Source organism: Crinia signifera, chromosome 19 (genome assembly GCF_055691185.1).
Source record: "Crinia signifera chromosome 19, ASM5569118v1, whole genome shotgun sequence".
In the NCBI taxonomy this organism is placed as follows: domain Eukaryota; kingdom Metazoa; phylum Chordata; class Amphibia; order Anura; family Myobatrachidae; genus Crinia; species Crinia signifera.
Window position 1 is genome coordinate 98,834,264 of NC_139226.1, and position 22,380 is coordinate 98,856,643.

Consider the following 22,380-nt stretch of genomic DNA (forward strand, 5'->3'; position numbering starts at 1 on the left):
TTAAAGCAAAGTTGGTGTGAGCTTTAGACCATTTTGCATACCTAAAGTCTTAAGGGGTGAACACACAGTGCGGTTTTGAAAGGCGATTTTGACTATATTGTCAAAATTGGCTAAAAGTTAAACTCCAAAATCTTCCAGTGTTTACCCTGCTTAAGATACCTAAGCTCTGCCCCGCTAAGTCAGTATCGCCTAGTATAGATAGACCACGGAGGCAAGGCAATTTTGACTGTCAATAATTAGACACAATTGCTTAGTCGAAATCTCTGATGCATCTAGCCAAAATTTCAGCATGTGTACACAGGGACTGATTAACCAATAGGCTGCAGCCTGGAGAGCTTGGTCCTGGGGGCTCAGCACCGGCACAATAGATTTCTGTTGCCATTGGAGTTGGAGTGGAGCAAGGTCTTGTGAGATTTTCCCTGGGAACTGTAGGAGTAGCGGTGTAGCTGGGATTGCAGAGTCACCAAGGCAGTGATGCCATGAAGAGGAGATTCTGTGAGTGTCACAGCTGGCTCTGCCACCGAGGCTGTGATTGATGCCACTGACGCCATTAGGGCAGTAAGTGGCAATATGAATGGAGCTGAGTCCTGAGCTTGTTACAGATTTTAAACTGAATTTGAATAAAAAAATTGGTGGTGGGGAAGGGGTGAAGCACTTCTGTATTATCCTAGGGTGACTGGAACCCGTAATCAGGTACTGTGTGTACATGCCAATACACTAGTGTCATAGCTATGGTTATGGCAATTATTGTGAGATATAAGACCTTATTCAGGTCTTTTCGCAGCAAGGCTGTGTTGCACTTGGGCATTCCAATGATATCGCTGGGCGTTCTCATGCTAATAAGGCCATGACGCGGGTGTGGCGGGTCCGGCAGCTGACATCACCGGATATCAACTGCCTGCTCATTTCCTTCCCAGCGTGCACACATATGTAAGGTTGCTCAGAGCAACCTTACATATGTGTGCACCTTCCACATTTTAAGATGGTCAGCGACTATCGAAAGATGTTGTTGGATCCCCTGGTCTGCAAATGGATGTTACTGTGTAACATCCATTCCCATGCCCATTCCCATGTTCTTGCAAATTCTGAGCTGCTGGACATTTTCAGATTTTGAAGGAAAATAAGCATGATATAAGCATTGAATGCATTAAGGGGATAATTCTGGTTGACTTGGTAAGTTGCGAGGATTGCAGCTTACCGAGTGCCAAGAAGCCCACCCGCTGAGAATCCGCCTTGCCATTTCCACTCGCAACCAGGGGGGGATGTGTACCGAAGGCACATCCCCTTGCATGTGACCAGGGCCATTTTAACAGCAGTGTTGGCCCCTGGGCAAAGCAATGCACTGGGGCCCTTACCCATTCTCACCTCCTAGGGGTGGTGGGTGCTATCAGCAGCAGCTGTCCCACAGGTGACAGTGGGTGCTCTATCTTCCACTCAACATGTAGGACCTAGAGCAGTAACTTCTGATAATTACTTCTTTACTGCACAGGTGGTGTGGAAGGGGGCGCTGAGCTGAATGAAGGGTCCCTTGTAAATGACTTCCAGGGAAGTAGGGGGTGTTTTATACGCAGGGGAGGGTTGGTTAATGGAGTGGGAGTGGGCTTAATACTCGTCATTTTCCGGTGGAAGGGCAGCTTGTTTGACTGCAGATATCGCCATTATCTGGAAATAGATTTCTTAGCCTTCAATAGTATAAAAACCTTGAGTCCCAACTTTCAGGAGGTGCTGGGAACTTGGGGATCAGTGATCAGGAGCCAGAGCAATCCATTGACAAAAATATAAAACTGTACACCATGGTATGGTTTTCAATACACGTTTTTGAAAAAGCCTAGTGAGTGCCGCTGCTTGTTTTATATATATATATATATATATATATATATATATATATATATATATATATATATATATATAGTAGCAGTAGTTAGCGGCACTCGCTCGGATTCATCTCAGGAAATCATAGTCAATAGTTGTGATAATATTTTACAAAAGGTTTTTTGTTCACAAGAGTGCGCTCACAGGCGGGCAACAGATATATCAGAGATATAGAAGGAGGTTTTCCCACAAACCCTCCGGTGAAAAGATTTAGAAAAAAAGGGGTATATATCTCCAACACTTTAGTGCACCAAGACCTTTCACATGTGTTTATACAAAAAAGGAATGATCTTATCTTATTCCAATCGATAATGTTTCACTTCTCCTTCTTCCAAAATCTCTTGGTGTGTATCATATAAGAGAGAGAAGTAGAGCTCCCATAGCGTAATAACGTTTTTTTAATCACACAATTACTTCACACAATAATACAGTAAAAAAACTTTCACAATAAATCCTTAAAAATTGCAATTACCAAGCGTTGTTGAGAACTATAACAATAAGTTCTCTATAAGAGCATGAAAATAGGAGATCCACTCCAGGCAGTTGCAGCTACAAAGAAAATGGGACAACAATTACCAGATGGTGTGGAGAACGTAAGATGTACTTAGTTCTCAAACAGGCAGGTCGTCACAGTTCTTGCGCCGTTTCCTGGAACCCTGCAGTCAGTCCCTGGGCGGCGTGTCTTTCCTCCGGCTGTTGCTCCTGGTGGTGGGTCTCGCTGGTCCTTCAGTAGGCCGACGCGTTTCGACCACAGCTGTGGTCTTTTTCAAGGCAGGTAGGCGAGTGATCCATTGCGCTAGTTAGAATGTTTATATTGCCCGGGTCCTGTCGGGCGTCCAATCCTAGCTCTAGGTGGCAGTCCAATAATACAGCGTCTAAGTCGTCACGTGACCTGTATCTGCGGGTCCGTCCGCTGATAGGTCCTGTAAAGCGGGCGTCATTTTCCCACACTAAAGATGGCCGCTGATCCTCTTCCGTTTCATATATAAAATGACAATTTCCCTTACTTAAGATGGCTGTCGGACTATTTCCTCTACAGCTCAAATACGTATTATTTACCGTGACGCCCGCAGGTCCAGGTCACGTGATTACCGCGGGCGCCATTTTCCTTGTCGTTTACATTTTTATCGTCATGGCAACACGATATTTTGTGAATTAGATTTTATCTATAGAAATCAAAAGAGATAAAATGCATATGAGACATATATAAAATACAATATTCATATCCACTCTTGAATACTACATTTTTTTATGAATTAATAAGTACTTTCACTTTCTTATGGTTATGGGTACTTACCTTATTTTATACTATATCTTAAATATATGAAATTTTTAGACTTTTTATATGTCAAAGAAAATTCTTTTTAACATTACCCAAGAGTGGATATGAATACAGGTAGAGTATCCCGTATCCGAATATCCGTTATCCGAATTATTCCGAAATACGGACATTCCAGAAAGTGAAAAAAATTTTTTTTTTTGCTAAAAACTCACTGGGGACATATGTAACAGCATCACTGGGGACATGATATGTAACTGGCACTATATATGTGCAAGACAATGATTGCTTGGCATTCAAATTCAGTGCTGAGATAGTACACACATTTTGTTTCACGTTTTGAAACCTTGTTTTTTGAACAATTAAAATATGTTTGTGTGTATTTTATGTGGTAATAAAATATATTTGTGTGTATATTATGTGTTTATACAGCATAAATGCAAGATACTTCAAAATACATCATTGAAATATTAAAATATTCCGAAATACGGAATAATCCGTTATCCAAAATTCTCCTGGTCCCAAGCATTTTGGATACGGGATACTCAACCTGTATTGTATTTTATATATGTCTCATATGCATTTTATCTCTTTTGATTTCTATAGATAAAATCTAATTCACAAAATATCGTGTTGCCATGACGATACAAATGTAAACGACAAGGAAAATGGCGCCCGCGGTAATCACGTGACCTGGACCTGCGGGCGTCACGGTAAATAATACGTATTTGAGCTGTAGAGGAAATAGTCCGACAGCCATCTTAAGTAAGGGAAATTGTCATTTTATATATGAAACGGAAGAGGATCAGCGGCCATCTTTAGTGTGGGAAAATGACGCCCGCTTTACAGGACCTATCAGCGGACGGACCCGCAGATACAGGTCACGTGACGACTTAGACGCTGTATTATTGGACTGCCACCTAGAGCTAGGATTGGACGCCCGACAGGACCCGGGCAATATAAACATTCTAACTAGCGCAATGGATCACTCGCCTACCTGCCTTGAAAAAGACCACAGCTGTGGTCGAAACGCGTCGGCCTACTGAAGGACCAGCGAGACCCACCACCAGGAGCAACAGCCGGAGGAAAGACACGCCGCCCAGGGACTGACTGCAGGGTTCCAGGAAACGGCGCAAGAACTGTGACGACCTGCCTGTTTGAGAACTAAGTACATCTTACGTTCTCCACACCATCTGGTAATTGTTGTCCCATTTTCTTTGTAGCTGCAACTGCCTGGAGTGGATCTCCTATTTTCATGCTCTTATAGAGAACTTATTGTTATAGTTCTCAACAACGCTTGGTAATTGCAATTTTTAAGGATTTATTGTGAAAGTTTTTTTACTGTATTATTGTGTGAAGTAATTGTGTGATTAAAAAAACGTTATTACGCTATGGGAGCTCTACTTCTCTCTCTTATATGATACACACCAAGAGATTTTGGAAGAAGGAGAAGTGAAACATTATCGATTGGAATAAGATAAGATCATTCCTTTTTTGTATAAACACATGTGAAAGGTCTTGGTGCACTAAAGTGTTGGAGATATATACCCCTTTTTTTCTAAATAGTTGTGATAATGTTTCGGATTTCAGAAATGTTTCATGATTTGAAAAAGGACCATGACTGGTAGTGGTTTTCTGAGATGAATCCGAGCGAGTGCAGCTAACTACTGCAACTATTCCCCTGGCGAGTGCACCCCGGTAACTGTCCATTGTAAATGGTGTGCCGCAAGATTGGACATTTATATATATAGATAGATAGATCGATAGATAGATAGATAGATACAGAAGTACCAACACACTCACCATTCCTACGAATGGGGTGCAAACAGCACCCACTTCCCAGGTTGGGGTGCAGTGGCCTGTGACCACACACTCTAATAAATACAAACACAGGGGGCCCAGCACTCACCTTAATAAACTAACTCACCTTAACATTCAAATAATCAATTAAATAAATAATGGGGTTTTAGTTCATGAATTGATCAATGCATTTAAGCTTATCGCCAAGGGACCCCATTTCACTGCAAGTCCTACACTAACAACTGATTTTCTTAGGAACCTGGCAACTGCTTACACATCATAGTTAAAATGAACAATAATAATTATATAAATAAAACTGCATTATAATGACTTAAAGGTTATCTCCAGCGCACATGCATACATCTCTCAATCATCAGCCATGTACACATTTATAATATATCTAGCTATCAGTAATTACAGATAAATAAGTGTACATTGCAGCATTAAGCTCACTTGACCCTCTAGTCAGAGATAATTATGGTACGGTACATTAGTTTATTAACATACTACAGTAGTTTACTTAGGTGAATGAGGATTAGCTTTGCCACACTGTGGCATGCATAGTCAGTAGTATTTGGCAAAACATCTGCTCTAAATCGTAATGCAATAAAGTCAATTCCTTCTACACCAAGGTGGCCAAACCTGTCCACATGATCTACCAATAGTTCTTATATATCAGGCAACCTGTGGATCTATAGTAGGAATGAATGCAACATGTTTGAAGTGACAGTTTGCACAGACTACAGCTTTGCACCAGTTCAGGGATTTGGAAAGAGTAGACCGTTGGTAGTTCTTGAGGACTGGTTTGTCTAACACGTTCTAAAGAATGGAGGTGGTTCTAGTTGGTTTGCAAGAGCAAACTCCTTCTTTAATAGACAAAGCCACATGCACTGCAGGTGTAGAGAGTGTATATTTGTGTGGGGTGTGTTCTAACTGAAATCTAAATTGCAGTGTAAAAATTAAGCAGTTAGTATTTACCCTGCACAGAAATAAAATAACTCATCCAAATCTAACTCTCTCTGCACATATTACATCAGCTCCACCTGCAGTGCACACAGTGGTGTAACTATAGCACCGCAGCCCCCGCGGTCGCGCGGGGGGGGGGGCGCTGTGCATATGGGGGCGCTGGGGGGGGCTGCGGTGCTATAGTAATCCCCCCGTCCCCCATCCCCCGCAGGCTTACCTGTCCGCACGTCCCGGCTCCCCTCCTGGCTTCAATCAATGCTATGGAGACGGACCACGATAAAATGGCCGCCCCATAAAGCAGACTGTTCTCTGAAACTGTCTGCGGTATGGGGGCAGCCATTTTATCGTGGTCCGTCTGCATAGAATTAATTGAAGCCAGGAGGGGAGCCGGGACTCGCGGACAGGTAAGCATGCGGCAATGGGGGGAGGGGGCACGGGGGGCGTGGGCGGACGGACGGGGAGGGGGGGCGCCCCCCCATTAACAGCGGGGGGGCGCCCCAAACAAAGCTACGCCACTGAGTGCACATGGTTTTGTCCATTAAAGAAGGAGTTTTCTTTTGCAAACCAATGAGAATCACCCCCATTATGTATATAAATAGCATGTTCCATGCTTCAATGCATCATAACATATCAATAAATATAATCAAATATACACACTGCATGATAAAAAAACAAGCACATAAGTTAATCACATTTCATTTTGTTAAGACAACACAATTTTCTTTCAGTTACAAAAGTCTTCAAATTCAGTTTTTTTTATATTATACAACATAATGTGAATTACCCTTATTGTGTATCTATTAATTACATACAGTGAGGGCAGCCATTTTGTGGTCTGAATAAATTCTCAGCCTGTCCAATCATGAGACAACTTTTTTATTGCAATAAAATGGCTGCCTTCAGTGTTTGTCACTTTTGTGTACACTTTAAGTGTGTATAGGTTTCACCTAAAAGTATGCCAGAATATGTCATCCATATAAAGCATTCTTAAAAATATGGGGTGCAATATGTAAAAAGGAGAATTTTCTAAAGAGTGGTACGTACCAGTAAATAGAAACATGGCGTCTGCCCTGCCTCAGGAAGAAAAACAGACTTCAGCCAGTCAGCAGGAGATTTCAAACCATTTCTCAGACACAAAGGCCACTGGAATTAGATGCCGATCAGAAGAAGTAGGTCTGCAGCGAGCAGAGAAAAGGGCTTGCGCGTGCTGGTACGTAACACACAACAAGCAAGCCTAGTCAGGCCTGCTGCAAAAAAATTGCTAATTAAAGGAAACATTTTGTAAACTAATGCTTTGGTGATAGGTTGGCCTCTTTTGTAATTATATATATATAAAAAAATTATAGAACTTCAGTTTTACATTTTTGCAACTAGATTTTTTCAATGTCTCATTTGAGGAAATATGTTATTACAAATTCAAAGTAGAGGCAGCCATTTTGTGAGCTTAACCAATATTCATAATAATGCAGACTATGGAGTATATTTACTAAAGGTCAGTTTTATTTCGAATTTATTTAAATCAATGATTCTAAATAAAAAAAATCCCTAGGAATTCATAAGGATGTGAAGAAGTCACTGATTCATCTAGATGTCACAAGTCTGTTGCAATGCAAGATTCAAATAACAAAATGGCTGCTACCACTGCTAAAATAATTCTACACATACAGTATATGAAACAATTTTTCTGTTGCATTATCTTACAAGATATATACTGTATATGGCTGTGTAAAAAAAAATAAAGTGTTTTTTTATTAATCACCCTTCGTCTCAGCAAAGATGGTTACAAACTATATGTAATTCAATTTAAAATTAATGCAAACATATAGAAATATAGAAATTCGTTTTACGGGAGCATGCTGAAGCCAGGAGAACCATGATGGATGGGGGCATTCATGTGGATTTAAGCAGCCTTGCAAACTCCAGGACCCCGGTTAAAGTACTGTATGTGAATGTTTGGGATTGGCTATACAAATTCTAAGGGGGAAATTTACTAGGATAGGAGTTCTATTTCAGATGGGATGTTGCTATGGGCAACCAATCAGATATGATCTATTGTCTTCTAGAAGGTGCTAAATAAATAAGAAGTTTATTCTCATTGGTTGCCCTTAAAATTCCTGATTTTTGGACATCAACATTTTGCCAGATTTCATACAAGATCAAAGCACAGCTAAGATACTGAAGCATGTTTTCTTGCCTCTTATTTTAGCTTATGGGACTATTTATGATTAGGATGGTATACAGTTTCTTAGGTGTTTATAGCCCAAAAAAGCTTCTCAAGTACTGTGGGCGCAACCCTGTATCACCACGATATCATTCATGATTGATATTCGGTGAAAAGGAGAACGTCCTTGGAAATACATATAACACATCTGTCCTAGTATTATATTTGCAAGTATCCCACACTACCCCAATTTATGCAGGACAGTCCCTAACAGGCTATCACATTTCCCACCTGAGAGAATTTTTGTACCAACTGTGTTAATGCAGGAAGGTACATCACGCTTGCATACAGTGAGCAAAGCAGATGTGCTATCTTGTGTATATAACCATGCTGTATTGTTAGCAGCTCCTATATTATAAAATACTAATTTTTGATAGATTTTTTGTTAGGAGCGCTTTATATAAACAATAAAAATAATTTAAAAAGTATAAAAATAAATAAAATAATATCCAAACTTTATTCCTGCCAAGAAAGAAGAAAAGGCTAATGAAATGTTTACACTCCTTTGAGTGACTGATTGTTTGATTGGTAGCGTGGGTTTCTTTTTTCAAGTGGCCTGATGTATTGCTGTTGCACTTACCCTAACTTTCCTTACCTGGGCCCAGGTGTCTGTTAGGGGCTCTGTGCTTGGGGATTTTCACTGTCATAAGGGAGGCTTCTGATCCCAGCATTTTGTGAAAATGGCTGTGTGGCACAAGATGCTGGGATCAAAAGCCTCTTGGCGGGAAAAAAGTTTGGCTTATATTTTATTTACTTTTATACTTTTTTATTATTTTTATTTTTTACATAAAGCGCTCCTAATAAAAAATCTATCAGCAATGCAGATGTGTTCAGGATGGTGGGGTCAACAATAATCATGATATTATCAGACCCCTTCTGCAATGGGCATGCTCATGTCTAAATGACTAGAGGTTGAATGTTGGAGGGCGTGTATTGTGGTGACTACTGTATGTCAGTCTAAAGCAATGGTTCCCAAACTCGCTCCCCAAGAACCACTAATGGTTCATGTTTTCCAGGTAACATTATTAGAACACTAATACATGTTGCAGTTGAGTAACATTTTATGTGGATGATTATAGTAAAGAAGAGTTCAGGCAAGCAGAATCATGGACATAAGAGCATATTGTCCCCACCTCCACACACTTATAAGGAAAATAAATCTTAGGTGGAGACATTCTTTAGTAAATGTTATCTATCCCAGATAATATTAAAAATGAATGTGTCACAATGAAATAAAAATCTAACAACTGACGACACTATAATCTTTATATTAATTGGCTAACAAGCTGCTGAATTAAAAAATGTTGGCATGTGAAAACATAGTTGAAGCAAATGTACTGTACTTCTACTAGCCTACAATAGACGGATTTCATTAAAATTATATTTTCACTTAGCAAGATGAAATGTGTATGTTCTTTTACACTCCTGGAATTTTAATACAAATTTCTCTAAAAGAGTTTTTACGATCTCTTCAAATAATTATTTGATGTCACTTTATGCTAAGCATATGTCAAGCAATTCCAAAGACTTGAGAATATATTTAAAGAGTAAACTAAAAAAAAAATTCCAGAGATGATTAAACTGTAACATTCCGGTGAAATGTGTTAAGCACCAGAGAATTTGAGATTTTATTTTCTTTTTCTATTTCTACTGTGTTATTACAAAAACTAGCATAAAAATATTTGAATATGTTAAACTTGTGTGAATGACCTCTCTATGCCAAAGGTTGAGTTTCCTTTCATAATTAAATGCCCCCTTGAACTAAACCATTATATGTTAAATATTTCAGATGCCTCTTTCAGGCATCTAGGTTCCACAGTGAGCCTGTATATTAACTTTTCAGATGAGAATTAGATTACATTATGAGTTCACAATGATTATTTTCTCATTGGTTAGTGGGCATAAGATGGTTGCCATCTCTTGCCTAGCACTCTAGATCAGTGGTTCTCAAAGTTATGTCCTCCGGTGAACTGGAAAACGTTAACTGTGTGGGGTCCTGAGGATCAAGTTTGAGATCCTGTGCTACACATAACCAGCAAACAGTGCTTGGAAGGTCATTTGGCTTACTAAACAGGTATAAAAAAAAAATAAGGTATTTTTTTCGTTAAAATTTATCTTAGCAGCATCCTTTTTAGTTTGTATTATGTATAGTTGTAACTGCATATTATAGTAGTACATACAGTACCATAGCCTGATCATTAATTGTGCAAACAAGGCTCTTCTATTGTCCAGAACACACTATGAAGCCCTGATTCCCAGAACTCATATCTATGTTCTTCCTGTGTTTTTTTTTAAATAGAGTAATATGGCTAAAAAAAAGTAAATTGCTAATGGCTCATGGGGTCTTAACCGAACCTGATTTCACAATATTATTAATCTTATTATTAATAATAATATTATTATTATTTTTTGGGGGGGTCCTTTCATGCCATAATTGGCTACAGATCAAGTCAACAAATAAATTAAGCAACAGTATTCAACTTTAATATTTATAGATTTCAAAAACATTCATAGAGGCCAACAAATCTGCCAAAGCATTAGTTCTGGGCTAAAAAAAGCAATGAAGTATTTTCAAACAATGCAATATATCAATGAATAAAATAACAGTGATATACACATACAATGCCCAACATGAATCACAGATGAGACCTAAAACATAAAAGGTGTATTAAAAAAACTACTTATCCCAGCATTAAGTGAAAACAATTATGTTTTTAAACACATGGACGAAATGGTTTGAAAATTCTTGCCAATTACTGACTGCAAAAATGCAGCTAGTTCCAATTTAAAACTTTTGTAGCGTCTATTCAACGGAAAATCGTGGCTGACTCCTTCTTCCACACAAACACAATATCTAAAACAATTGTCTTGCAGCCTATTTAGTTTAATATAACATTTGTATGTTTAATTCAACATATCGATCAGAGAGTTAAGAAAGCCTTGAACATCTCAACAAACAGCAATAGGTTTTACCCAAACATAAAATATTGTACTGATGTAGAGCAGGTGTTGATCAGAAGGCATAAACATTATTGCAAAATTTAAATACCCAATACATTCATTCAGAATCATGGGATAAGGTATGGCTTACTTTGGTATATAAGCTACAGAATTTCAGTGTGTCTAAGGTGTATGATTTTTTAAAAAAGTAATTAATATTACTTTAATGGCTATGATGGTTAACTGTCTTTTCTCTTGATGGCTCAGATATACTAAAGTTCACAAAGTTATAAACTACCAGCCAATCAGCACCTAACTGCCATGTTCCAGTTAATCACTTTCCACTTTTTCACTTTACTGAAGCTTAGTACATCTGGCCTAAAGATTTTTGTAAACAAAATAATACTATATATAATACTATATAAAGATCACATATCAAATGTAATAGGGTGTGAGAATCAGAAATTGAGAGACTGTGAAAGAGTTTTCCTTTTTTTTTAAAAGCGGCAATCATTTACACTGCAAAACCAGGTTAATTTTGCCATGTTATTGATTGCCACTTTAAAAAAATGGAAAAATTCTTCCAAAATTTCTCACTTTTTGATTCTCACATCCTATTACATTTTGCCCAAGATGTCAGACAAAATGTGCCATAACTTTCTAATTATTACTTAACTTATGAATCATTTATCCTTTGGTAGCAAAAGACCCTAAACTCTACAGTGGGGGATAGACTTTTTTTCTGAAATGTCAAGCTCTTTATATTATTTTCCCACTTACTGTAATTGTCTAATTACTGTAGATTGTTTTTATTTAACACAAGTGTAAGCTATTAAAAAATGTATTTCCCTGATTTTTTTATTCATTAATACAAAAATATTCTGCATGACTTTAACTTGTCTCATTTTTAAGTAGATTGTCCTTTGTCACTGATTTCAAAACAAATGTATTATCATTCCAAGTTTCAATTAGGGAATGTGGGTATATTTGTATTGAAGAAAATACTGTGTTTGTTCGAGCACGGTTACCATTTTCTTGGAAACTATAACTGTTTGCGGATTTTACTATTTTATGTTATGGTCCTTTCTACAACACTACCCATTTTAACAGTGCTAAATTATATACTGTACAAAAGTTCTAAAAATCGACCATCATTGGAACCATTGAAGTCAGATCTACTTAATGTCCTCTATTTTGATAGATACAATGCATTGTTCAATACCGAAAGAGAGGTGAGCACATTTTGTGCAAAGTGGGAAATAATCCTTGGATATATGCCAGCAGAGACTACTGCGCTCGTTAAGAATTTGTTTAAAAAAAATACCACCTGGTCTTTAGTATGTAATATTACTGTATTAACTCATGACATTATATTAATACTGTACATGGCAATTTGGAATTAAGAACTATATGACAACTCTCTACTCACATCCTTGCCCTTCCTTCCCTCCCCTTCTTTCTCTTTAATCCTCTTTTCTTTTTCTATCTCTCTTTTTCCTAATGTTAAAAGATTACACATGTTGATCAATATGATTTTGATTTATTTATTCTCTTCAGAAATAAAAATGAATATATTATTTTATAGTTTGTAATAATTTTCTTGCTTTCTGTATGGGAATTCTTCTGGATTTGATTGTTCTGATTTGTAAGTGTTTATTTGAATTCAATAAAAATATTTAAAAAAAACAAAACAGTAAAAGCGTGAAAATTGTATAGCATGTGTATCTCCCACTCATCATAATTTCATGCTAGGCAGACTTGGAGGTGCCCTCCCAGATTTTGGTGCCCTAGGCAACTTCCTATAGCTGTCTAATGGTTGTGCCAGCCCTAGTATTATGCATTCATAACAATGTTATGGATTGTATGCTACTTGCTTTCAAATTCTAAATTATTATCCTATACTCAACACCCAGTTCTGCATTATTTTTACAGATTACAGAAATGATTATTCAATTCTTTAAAAACTGTGTCAAAAAAGGAAAATTAGAGGTATAAAACTGTATTAAAGCAATTTCTTTGGTACCCCTGTATAAAATCATAAACAAAAGCCACACTCCCACCTGCCCTCTTAAATCGACAAACATATGCCAACTCTTCTACTAACTGATTTCTTCCTCCCATACCTGGCTCAAAGATTTGGCTATGGAATTCTCTATCTCTCCCTACCAGACTCTTGACCTCTCTAAAAAACTTTAAACAGGCTCTTAATACCAACTTCTTTATCAATCACCGTCCCAGCTCATAATAACCCACTGTTACATGGTCATATTTACCTCTTCTGTGTCACTACTGTGTGGCTTCCCCCTCCCATTCAGAATGGAAGCTCTCAAGAGCAGGGCTCTCTCCCCTCATGTGCCTTCTCTTTTCTACTCTATAATCCATTCAACAACACATAACCCTCAGTTTCTGCCAAATGATTGTTTCAGTGTTATCTGCCCTCATGTAACATTATTTAAATAGAATGTTTACACTACAATATTTTGTACTCTAAATTTTTTTTTTTTTCAGTTTAGGTATACTATTAGGGAATGCGGAACCCTTGCGGTGCCATATAATTAAAATATAATAATAATAATAATAATAATAATAATAATAATTATTATTATTATTATTATAATAATGATGATGTATTGTGATGTAAGCAACATCTATATTGTCTAAATTTATATTTAATTAACAGCATGAGCTTGTGTTTTTAGTATTGTTTTAGCTTAAGAAAATGTAATTACATAACTGCCATAAATTCTCAGATTGTGATTTTTAATTTCATTTCTAGAACATGGCATTAAACACATTCTTAATCAACCAATATTCTAGGTATTCCTAGGAGAAGAGGTATTTCAGAAGTAAACCACATGCAGAGATAACTATTTAAGAAACACTAGAACTTGACATTACATTCATTGCTTCAATGATCCTGCTGATATGTGGATACATTTCATTCATTAGGATGTGCCCATGGCAACATTTATTCTCTTGATGCTGTTGAATTCTCAGGGAATTTCACATGTAACATTTTGTGAATGTCCTTTTTAAGGTTTCAGTGTTGTTTCCATGGACAGTCTGCATTCAAATTATCAATTCTTTTTCTTTGGCAACATTACAAGAACGGAGGCTGTAGCTTCGGGGAGTATGACAGATGGTGTGCTTGATATGATCTACACAAGCACAGTGCCCGGTGATGTAGCAGAACTTTACATGGGGATAGGTGATAATGTAAATATCAAATAAACTCTGCAGCACTAAAACATTTGATTTTTAATTTGTTCATAATTTATCATCATATAGTAATCTTTGTACAATTCAGGTTTCAGCTTCCTGCTGTGGCATAATATTTTGTGTCTTTCTTTATTCTTTGACTTCTTTTTGAATGAATTTATCATTTCATCTTTGAGAAATTGTAGCATAAACAGAGACTCACTGCAAAGACTAAAAGGTTTAGGAAGGTCCTACAGCATCTCACAAGGGATGTAATACAATTAAGCTTCTCTTTTTCAGGAGAAGAGATTTCTGGGAAACGACTGTATTTTAATCAGTTATCTGACCATAGTTATTTGCATGATAAAATTAAGCATCAATGACTTCCACATTGCCTTACTTCTTATATTCACTGTCATGTACTGTGGAGCTCCAAGTCCAAAACCTGGTGCATTAACCCTTTGAGTGCCAACGTTGCTGTGAGCGATTCTCAAAATATCTGCTAAAAATGCCGGCGCCGCTCACAGCGACTGTTCTTTTAGTAGAAATAAATACAAATACAGCCAAAGTCAATTAATTAAAGTTTAGTTAAATATCTCACTCAAAAAAAAAAAGAAGTCACTGAGGGGCACTGGCATTTTTAACGGATATTTTGAGGATCTCTCCAAGTAATGTTGGCACTCAAAGGGTTTAATAAAAAGGTTTGCTTGGCTACTTTAAGACCTATTGGGGGTTATTCTAGTTCATTCTTTCTGACAAAATCCTTCTTAGATGGACAAAACCATGTGCACTGCGGGTGGGGCAGATGTAACTTGTGCAGAGAGAATTAGATTTGGGTGGGGTTTTTCTTCAAAGTGAGATCTATATTGCATTGTAAAATCATGCAGTCAGTATTTTCCCTGCACAGAAACAAAAAAACTCACCCAAATCTAATTCTCTCTGCACATGTTACATCTGCCACCCTGCAGTGCACATGGTTTTGTCCATCTAAGAAGGATTTTGTCAGAAAGAATGAACTAGAATAAACCCCATTGTGACAAACTCCCTTGGCACACAAAGGGTTTAGCACTAATTCTAGGGGCTATCTATGCAGATTCAAAGAGGCAGCATTAAATTGTTTACAAATGAAATACTGTATGTCATTGGTCCAAACCAGGGGTTCCCAAACTTGGTCATCAAGTACTCCTTGTAGATCATGTTTTCCATGGATTTTTAAAATGTGACAGTTGGTGATATACACTGCACCTCCTGGGTGACCTGGAAAATTTCAACTGTTAGGGGTCCTTGAGGACCAAGTTTGGTAAACACTGGTCTAAACAAATCAATCAGATATGGGGGTTTAGACATTTGAACCTAACTGAGCACAGACCCCCCTTACATCCTGGCAATTGTAGTTACAGTGGATTTCTGTAAGCTATATTATAAGTAGGGGAAAGCTTGTGTTCAATGAACCCTCAGATATCAAAGGTGTCACTATTTTGTTTACTCAATAAGAATTTTCGATTTTGGAATATTTTTTGTTTTGAATTTTAGAATTTTAGATATGGGAGACTCATCTACTCTGGCAATATTTGGTTTTAACTTTGAATTTAAACCAACATAGCTAGCCAAAAGGGGGACATTAGAATAAACATAAATCATTGTCAATGTAAATCAAAATTAGACTGCTTGTTTAATTTAGATTATTTTAAATTGTATGAATGTTTAGCATGATTGTGTGAATACCTGCTGTATATGTAGATTACTTCTGTCAAATCAACCATGATTGGATGAGAACTTGTCTGCTGAAGATGACTTCTTAGATATGAAAATGACCAGACCACAAGATGATCACTACCAACCATGGGACGCCCTTATCAGTCAAGTATGCTACATCGGTCTCCAAAAGTATATGTCTATAAATATTGGGATGGGTCTCCATTCCTCTTAAATTCGTAACAGGGAATAAACCAGTAAAGACACATTTGAAAAGCTTTGAAGAGAATTAATTCTAATTTGTTTAATTTCCTTTTAAAGTCATTATGGTTTATGCAACAGCATCTTACCTCTGCTGCCACATGTATGTGAAAATAATTATGTGTGTATATATTTGTGTGTGTGTACATATCATACTTGCCTACCTGACCCTCTCCATGCAGGAGAAAATGCTCTGTTTCTAGACGTCCCTGGTAATGTATGATTGCCATCACCTGTGGGGAGCTAAGTAAAGGTGTTTCACCACAGGTGATGGCAATCATATATTACCAGGGAAGTCCAGGAGCAGAGCATTTTCTCCCGCATGGAGAGGGTCAGGTAGGCAAGTATGGTATATATATATAATTTTTTTTCTTCAGATTTTGGCTATCCAGATAACGGATACTCGACCTGTATAAACATTCAACGAGACTTGGTGTGTACACACGGTCAGATGTGCCTTCAGATACTATCCACGATCAGATCGGATCATGGATAGTATCTGAAGGCACATCCGATTTGCATACAAGTCTGACTATATAGTGCAGATCTGCACTATACAGTCATGACAGACAAGATTTTCTGCCTTGCGATACGTGAACGCGCATCGGAATTGGATCGGGATCTGAAGGGTTAAAACCCTTGCGATCTGCATCCGATTCCGATCCGATGTTGACTATATCGTCAACATCGGAAGGCAAAAAGTACCGTGTGTACACACCATTAGACCAGCACTGCCCTCTCCAACACCCAACACCCCACCCACTGTAACACCAGCAGTCTCTGCTCTGATCCTGCCTGATGTACAGCTATTCAGATACCTGATTGACAATGTCTAGGTCAACAGTCAATAGACCAGCACAATATTGTCGACATACATATGGTCTGCACGGTCAGAATGTTGAAACAAGCAAAAGGTCAACATTGCTATGGTAAACATATTAAAAGTTTGAAATGGGTTTTGGGGAATTTTTTACTTTTTTTATACAGTACTTTTTTTTACCATCCTTGTGGATTCAATTCTGTAATGGAGCATGGTGAGTGAAGAATTTGAAGGTCCATGTGCTCAGTTTGCTCAGTGTCGACCTTGTGCATGTCAACTTTTTAGTGTTGACCTAGACATTGTAAATTTAGACATTGTCAGTCTAACATACCTCACCCTGATGTGCCACAGCTCTGCTATTTTAGTGCCATGTACATTGGGCATGAGAGAAGTGAAGCTAGATAAACATTTAGTAGATTGAAATATCACATAATGTATCAACTGTATAATGTACAATGAACAATTTTTTGTGCAAAGGACAAAAAATATCTGTAAAACCACAGCTACAGTATTATACATTTATACATCTCATCTATCCTCCTTAGGCCATGGCTCAGCATGGCTAGCCATGGCTATCCTATTGTTCTCAGATGCAATACAATACATAGAACAATACAGTAGTTTAATTAGCGCCCAAATATTCAATGGGAAATCACTCCATATTTACAAAAAAAACAAAATTCAATAAATTGAATATATTTGTATAATTAAACATTTATTTAAAAATAACAATAACATTGTAATATTATAATGGCTCCTCGAAGCTGGAGAATTTTTTAATGTTAACAGTTGTTTGTAACCACAGACTATTACAAACAACTGTTAACATCAAAACATTTTTAAATAAATATTGTATTGTATTTTTTAAATAAATATTTTATTATACATATATATTCAATTTATTGCATTCTGTTTGTAAATATGGAGTGATCCCCATTGAATATTTGGGCGCTAACTATACTATTGTATTTATGACTTTTGGCGCTGTAAGTTCTTAATAGTAGGGAACTTTGTGTCAATAGTGACCTATACAGAAAGATTTAGCGCAATCTTAGAGATTTTGTTGATATTGTTGATACAGTATCTGATCGCTTTGCTTGGACACAAATTTGACCAATGTACCAATTTTGTGTGTATACACATATGCAGAACCATTTCTGCGCATGTCTGTACACAGGGAGCGAGCGAATTCGACTAGAAGTCCGATCAACGAGTGCTCATTCCTGGCCTTCCTAGCAAAGGTGTAGAGGGGCATTGCGGGCTGATCAGGGTCATTACCATATACGCATGCCCTGCATTTCATGGGTGTATGGAAATGCGGTTGTGATGTGAGTGTAGGGGGCGGACAGCTGACTTAACTGAATGTCAGCTGCCCATCCATATCCCTGTTTTTCTTCTCATATGTACCAGTAGTCTAGACCACTCAGTAGGCGAGCACTTTTCACATCACTCGATGGTCGATGACCATCGAATGATGGGGGAGGTTCCCACAGGTATCTGAATCGACGTTCACATAAAAAATCTGTTCGCATGCCGACCAGCCAAATATGGCATATGAATGGGCAATCCATTCACTAGGCAGGGTCCGGGACATTCGCTTCAGCCCGTGCATGTATCCAAGCGAAGCAATCTGAATAAGGGCTATACTGTTGATAGAGTAATCCTCTAAAACTTTTTTATAATACACCTTTGTTACCATTGGAATTCACACTCTCTCCAGCACCTAAAAAGATCTCCTGCCATAACCATTAGCATTAAACATTAATAGCTATGGAACTCTTTAGGGAGAAGGCAGCCACTGAAGGAGTTACTGTAGCTGCTGAAGGAGTCCTCTAAACAGTTAGTGAAATATGGCATTAAAATGTAAGTAGTTGGAACCCAATAATCCCCAGGCCACATAACATCATCATTATGTTCTACGAGACTAAACAGCAGGGAGTATGGAGCTCAAAGGGGTATAACAGTATAACATAATATGATTGGATAACATCCAATAACGAGACAATCTCTTCAGTTAAGTATGTCTACTGCTGGCGAGGACCTTGGCCAACTGGACTAATAACTGTGATGATGCAGAGCAATAAAAGAGTGAAATAATAATAAATAAAAATTTCACACTCTTAAATATCCTAAAAAGATGTGCATGATGGACTGCCTCCCTTCACTTACCAATGTTTATACAACTCATACATTTAATAATCATCTTTTTTAGGTATAGCATACACATTGTTGCATGACTAAGCATGCATGGGGTCCAGAAAGACCCCAAAGAGGGTATCCTAGGAGCTGTTGCCTTAACTCCTTTTAATCATGGCACATAACTAGAATGGTCCATTAGAACAATGTTCTGCATAAAGTATCTCTCAGTGGGGCAGATGTATTAAGCCTGGTTAAGAGATAAAGTGGAGATAAAGTAGAAGGAGATAATGCACCAGCCAATAGGCTATGTTTAAAAACTTACAGGAGTTTTCTGGTGCGTTATCACTTTCTACTTTATCTCCACTTTATCTCTTTACCAGGCTTAATACATCCGCCCCAGTAGCACATACTGGATTGGGAACCCATCTTCCTACTGGTCATATGGGAAACACATAGGGGTAAGTTTACTAATGCTTCTAAAAATTTTAAGAGATAATGTTGCCCATAGCAACAAATCAGATTGTCTTTCAATTTCAAGAATGCATTACAGAAATGACAGACAGAATCTGATTGGTTGCTATGGCAGCACCACTTCTTTTAATTTTCAGATGACTTTACCCCATAGTGGGATTTTCTAAGGAATTTCACATATTTGAAGGATTCCAAACTGCAGATGACATTTATGTAATGCTACATGCATAACATCCTGAACCTGTATCTAATGACATGACGTTACCTCCATGGATTCCAACTGTGTGTTCAACCACATCTTTATTTAATTAAACAGTGTTATTTTATGCACAGCTCTGTTTTGGGTTATTTCCCAAACAAATAACTATGCCTGATTATATCATGACAAAAAGTGACCACCATAACAACGAAACAGAAAAAAAGACAGATAGGGATTAATTTACTAATGGTAGAGTTTAATCAATTTTGGGCTACTAGGGCTAAAACACAACATCAATTATGATCGATTTTAATCAATCAGAATTAGATACAAATAGATTAGAATTGACCATTTAGAAAATATACCCATTAGAATCAGATTAGCTGCTTAGTAAATCTAACTCACAGACAAAAAAAAAAAAAACAACAACACAAGAATAAGTCACAAACGTAAAGCAATATACCTGTATTTAGTTCATGTTCCAAGATAGACATAGAAGCTAACTAGAAAGTAATTTGAAGGTGTACAGCACATATTGCAAAGTTCTTCATTTTCCGTTGAATAGATACGGTAGTTTTAATCATTGGATTTTTTACGATTTTTAATTGTTGATTTCATAAACTTTACTACAATGTGATTCCCACAAATATGTAATAGCATATATTATTTATATATGCTTATGTTCTTTAACAAGTAATAACACACATTTTGACCTGAGAAAATATACAGTAAAATATCTAAGAACATCGACTAACCTTTTTTTTTTCTCTTGATCAACAAATATTGTCATTTTGGTAATCAGTACCCCTTTATTGTCTGCCAATAATTGAAGAGCCACATAAACAGCTTAACTTCATAATGTCAGTTTATTCTATTAGATATAATGATAACGAATATAATGAAAACGAATGACATTTAAGCACCAGTGCATCATGAGAATTGAAATATAATAATCATGCACTTTTGGAAGAGGCAATTTTAATTAATAGGAGCTTGGTTGAATTAAATGTTTATGTAGCAGGAAAAGTAATGATACAGATGATTGATTTTATAACTAATACTTATAGAGCGACTCACATATTGAAGGTATACAGATGCAACAATACAGTTATGCTCCAGTTGCCTGTCCAGGGAAATTACTGTTATGAGCACAACAAAAACACACACATACTTTTCTCCAGGCCCACACCGAAGTTACTCTAGTTACTAATTGTTTTACAAATACAGTTGTTCCAGATAAACACAATAAAAGTGAATATACAGATGGAGCGCCTCTAGACCAGCTCAGGGAACCGCCAGATTCCCTGAGCTGGTGCAGGCTGGTGGAGAGGCACTAAATCTGATGGGGATGCGCAAGCATCTCACACGTACGCACGTCCCCATCAGCATGGTGTTAGGAAGCTGTTTCCCTGCCTGTCTCTGCTTTAAGGAGATGGACAGGGAGTGGGGGAAGCCGGTGGGGGCTGCAGGGAGGTGCAGGGGATCAGAGGCGGGCAGTGGAGGGCTCCGAGGGAATGGGGCGCGTGAGTGTCTCCTGCATGCGCACCCCTTTCCATCAGCTTGTGGTGGATAGCGGCTGCTAGTGAATGGTGATTCCATCCATCTGTATAAGCTACTCAATATGAAATGTCTTTATATTGATGTTAAGGAAAGCATTTACTTACTGTATATGAATATATCGCCAATTTTGAACTATCAGGTTCCACTTTGTTACTTTGACTCTTTTATGTGAAGTTTTAAGGACAGGTTCCAGATGCTAGGTCAACCGTAACTAGGTTAACAGTCAATAGGTTGACAAAAGGTTCACACGTAATAGGTCAACAATGTTTAAATTTTACAGGTTTAAAATATCAACAGATTCAAAGTGTTGACAGGTGTTAATAGTCAACTTTTAGTAAATTTGGTAGACTATTTTTTGAAGATATTCAGAATTTAGCTTCCATGTGGCCTACGATTGGGAATATAATAATGTAATAGTAATTTTTTCCAAAGAGCCAAGTGAACCTTGTGAGTGGGTACACTAATTTGGCTTACTGTGGCTAAACTTACAAAATGACACTACCAAAAAAACTGGTGTCAGCTATTCCCATGTTGACCTTTAGTGTGACGACCTTTTGTACCTGTGGAACTTTTGTGGTGTCTACCTTTCTCATGTCAACAAATTGAGCCTGTTGACCTTTTGTCCTAGTCTACCTACTATATGTCATTCTGTTGCCTATTGACTTTTAACCTATTTTGAATGAATTTATGACAGACACCACAAGGGTTTTGCAGAGTGCATTATGCCTGTCTCTTTTAATGCTATTGTATTTATATATTCATGTAGACAAAAGTGATTGGACACCCCTGCACAAACAAAATGGTGTCCTGCAATAGACACCTGATCATAAAGTTATAAAATTGGTACAGGGGAATTGATTAGATTCAGGGGAACTGATTAGATAATTTGCTAATGAAATAGTATTCTGGAAGACAGCCCTGGGCTTCAGCACTGGAAGGGTTAAACCTGTTGGGGAGCC

The 22,380-nt window shown here is 37.5% G+C and overlaps 1 protein-coding gene across 4 annotated transcripts in view; it reads right to left on the bottom strand.

Moving 5' to 3' along the window:
• AJAP1 (adherens junctions associated protein 1) overlaps positions 1 to 22,380 on the bottom strand; it is a 282,173-nt gene that overhangs the window by 23,317 nt on the left and 236,476 nt on the right. The window contains exon 5 of one of the 4 annotated variants that reach the window (XM_083163011.1): positions 6,962 to 7,124. The exons of 1 other annotated variant lie outside the window; for it this stretch is intronic. In XM_083163011.1, the coding sequence (XP_083019137.1) occupies positions 7,067 to 7,124 (58 nt within the window). In that variant the 3' untranslated portion in view covers positions 6,962 to 7,066. The remainder of the gene's footprint in view (positions 1 to 6,961; positions 7,125 to 22,380) is intronic. 2 more of the 4 variants (XM_083163013.1, XM_083163010.1) reach the window with 2 other exon arrangements.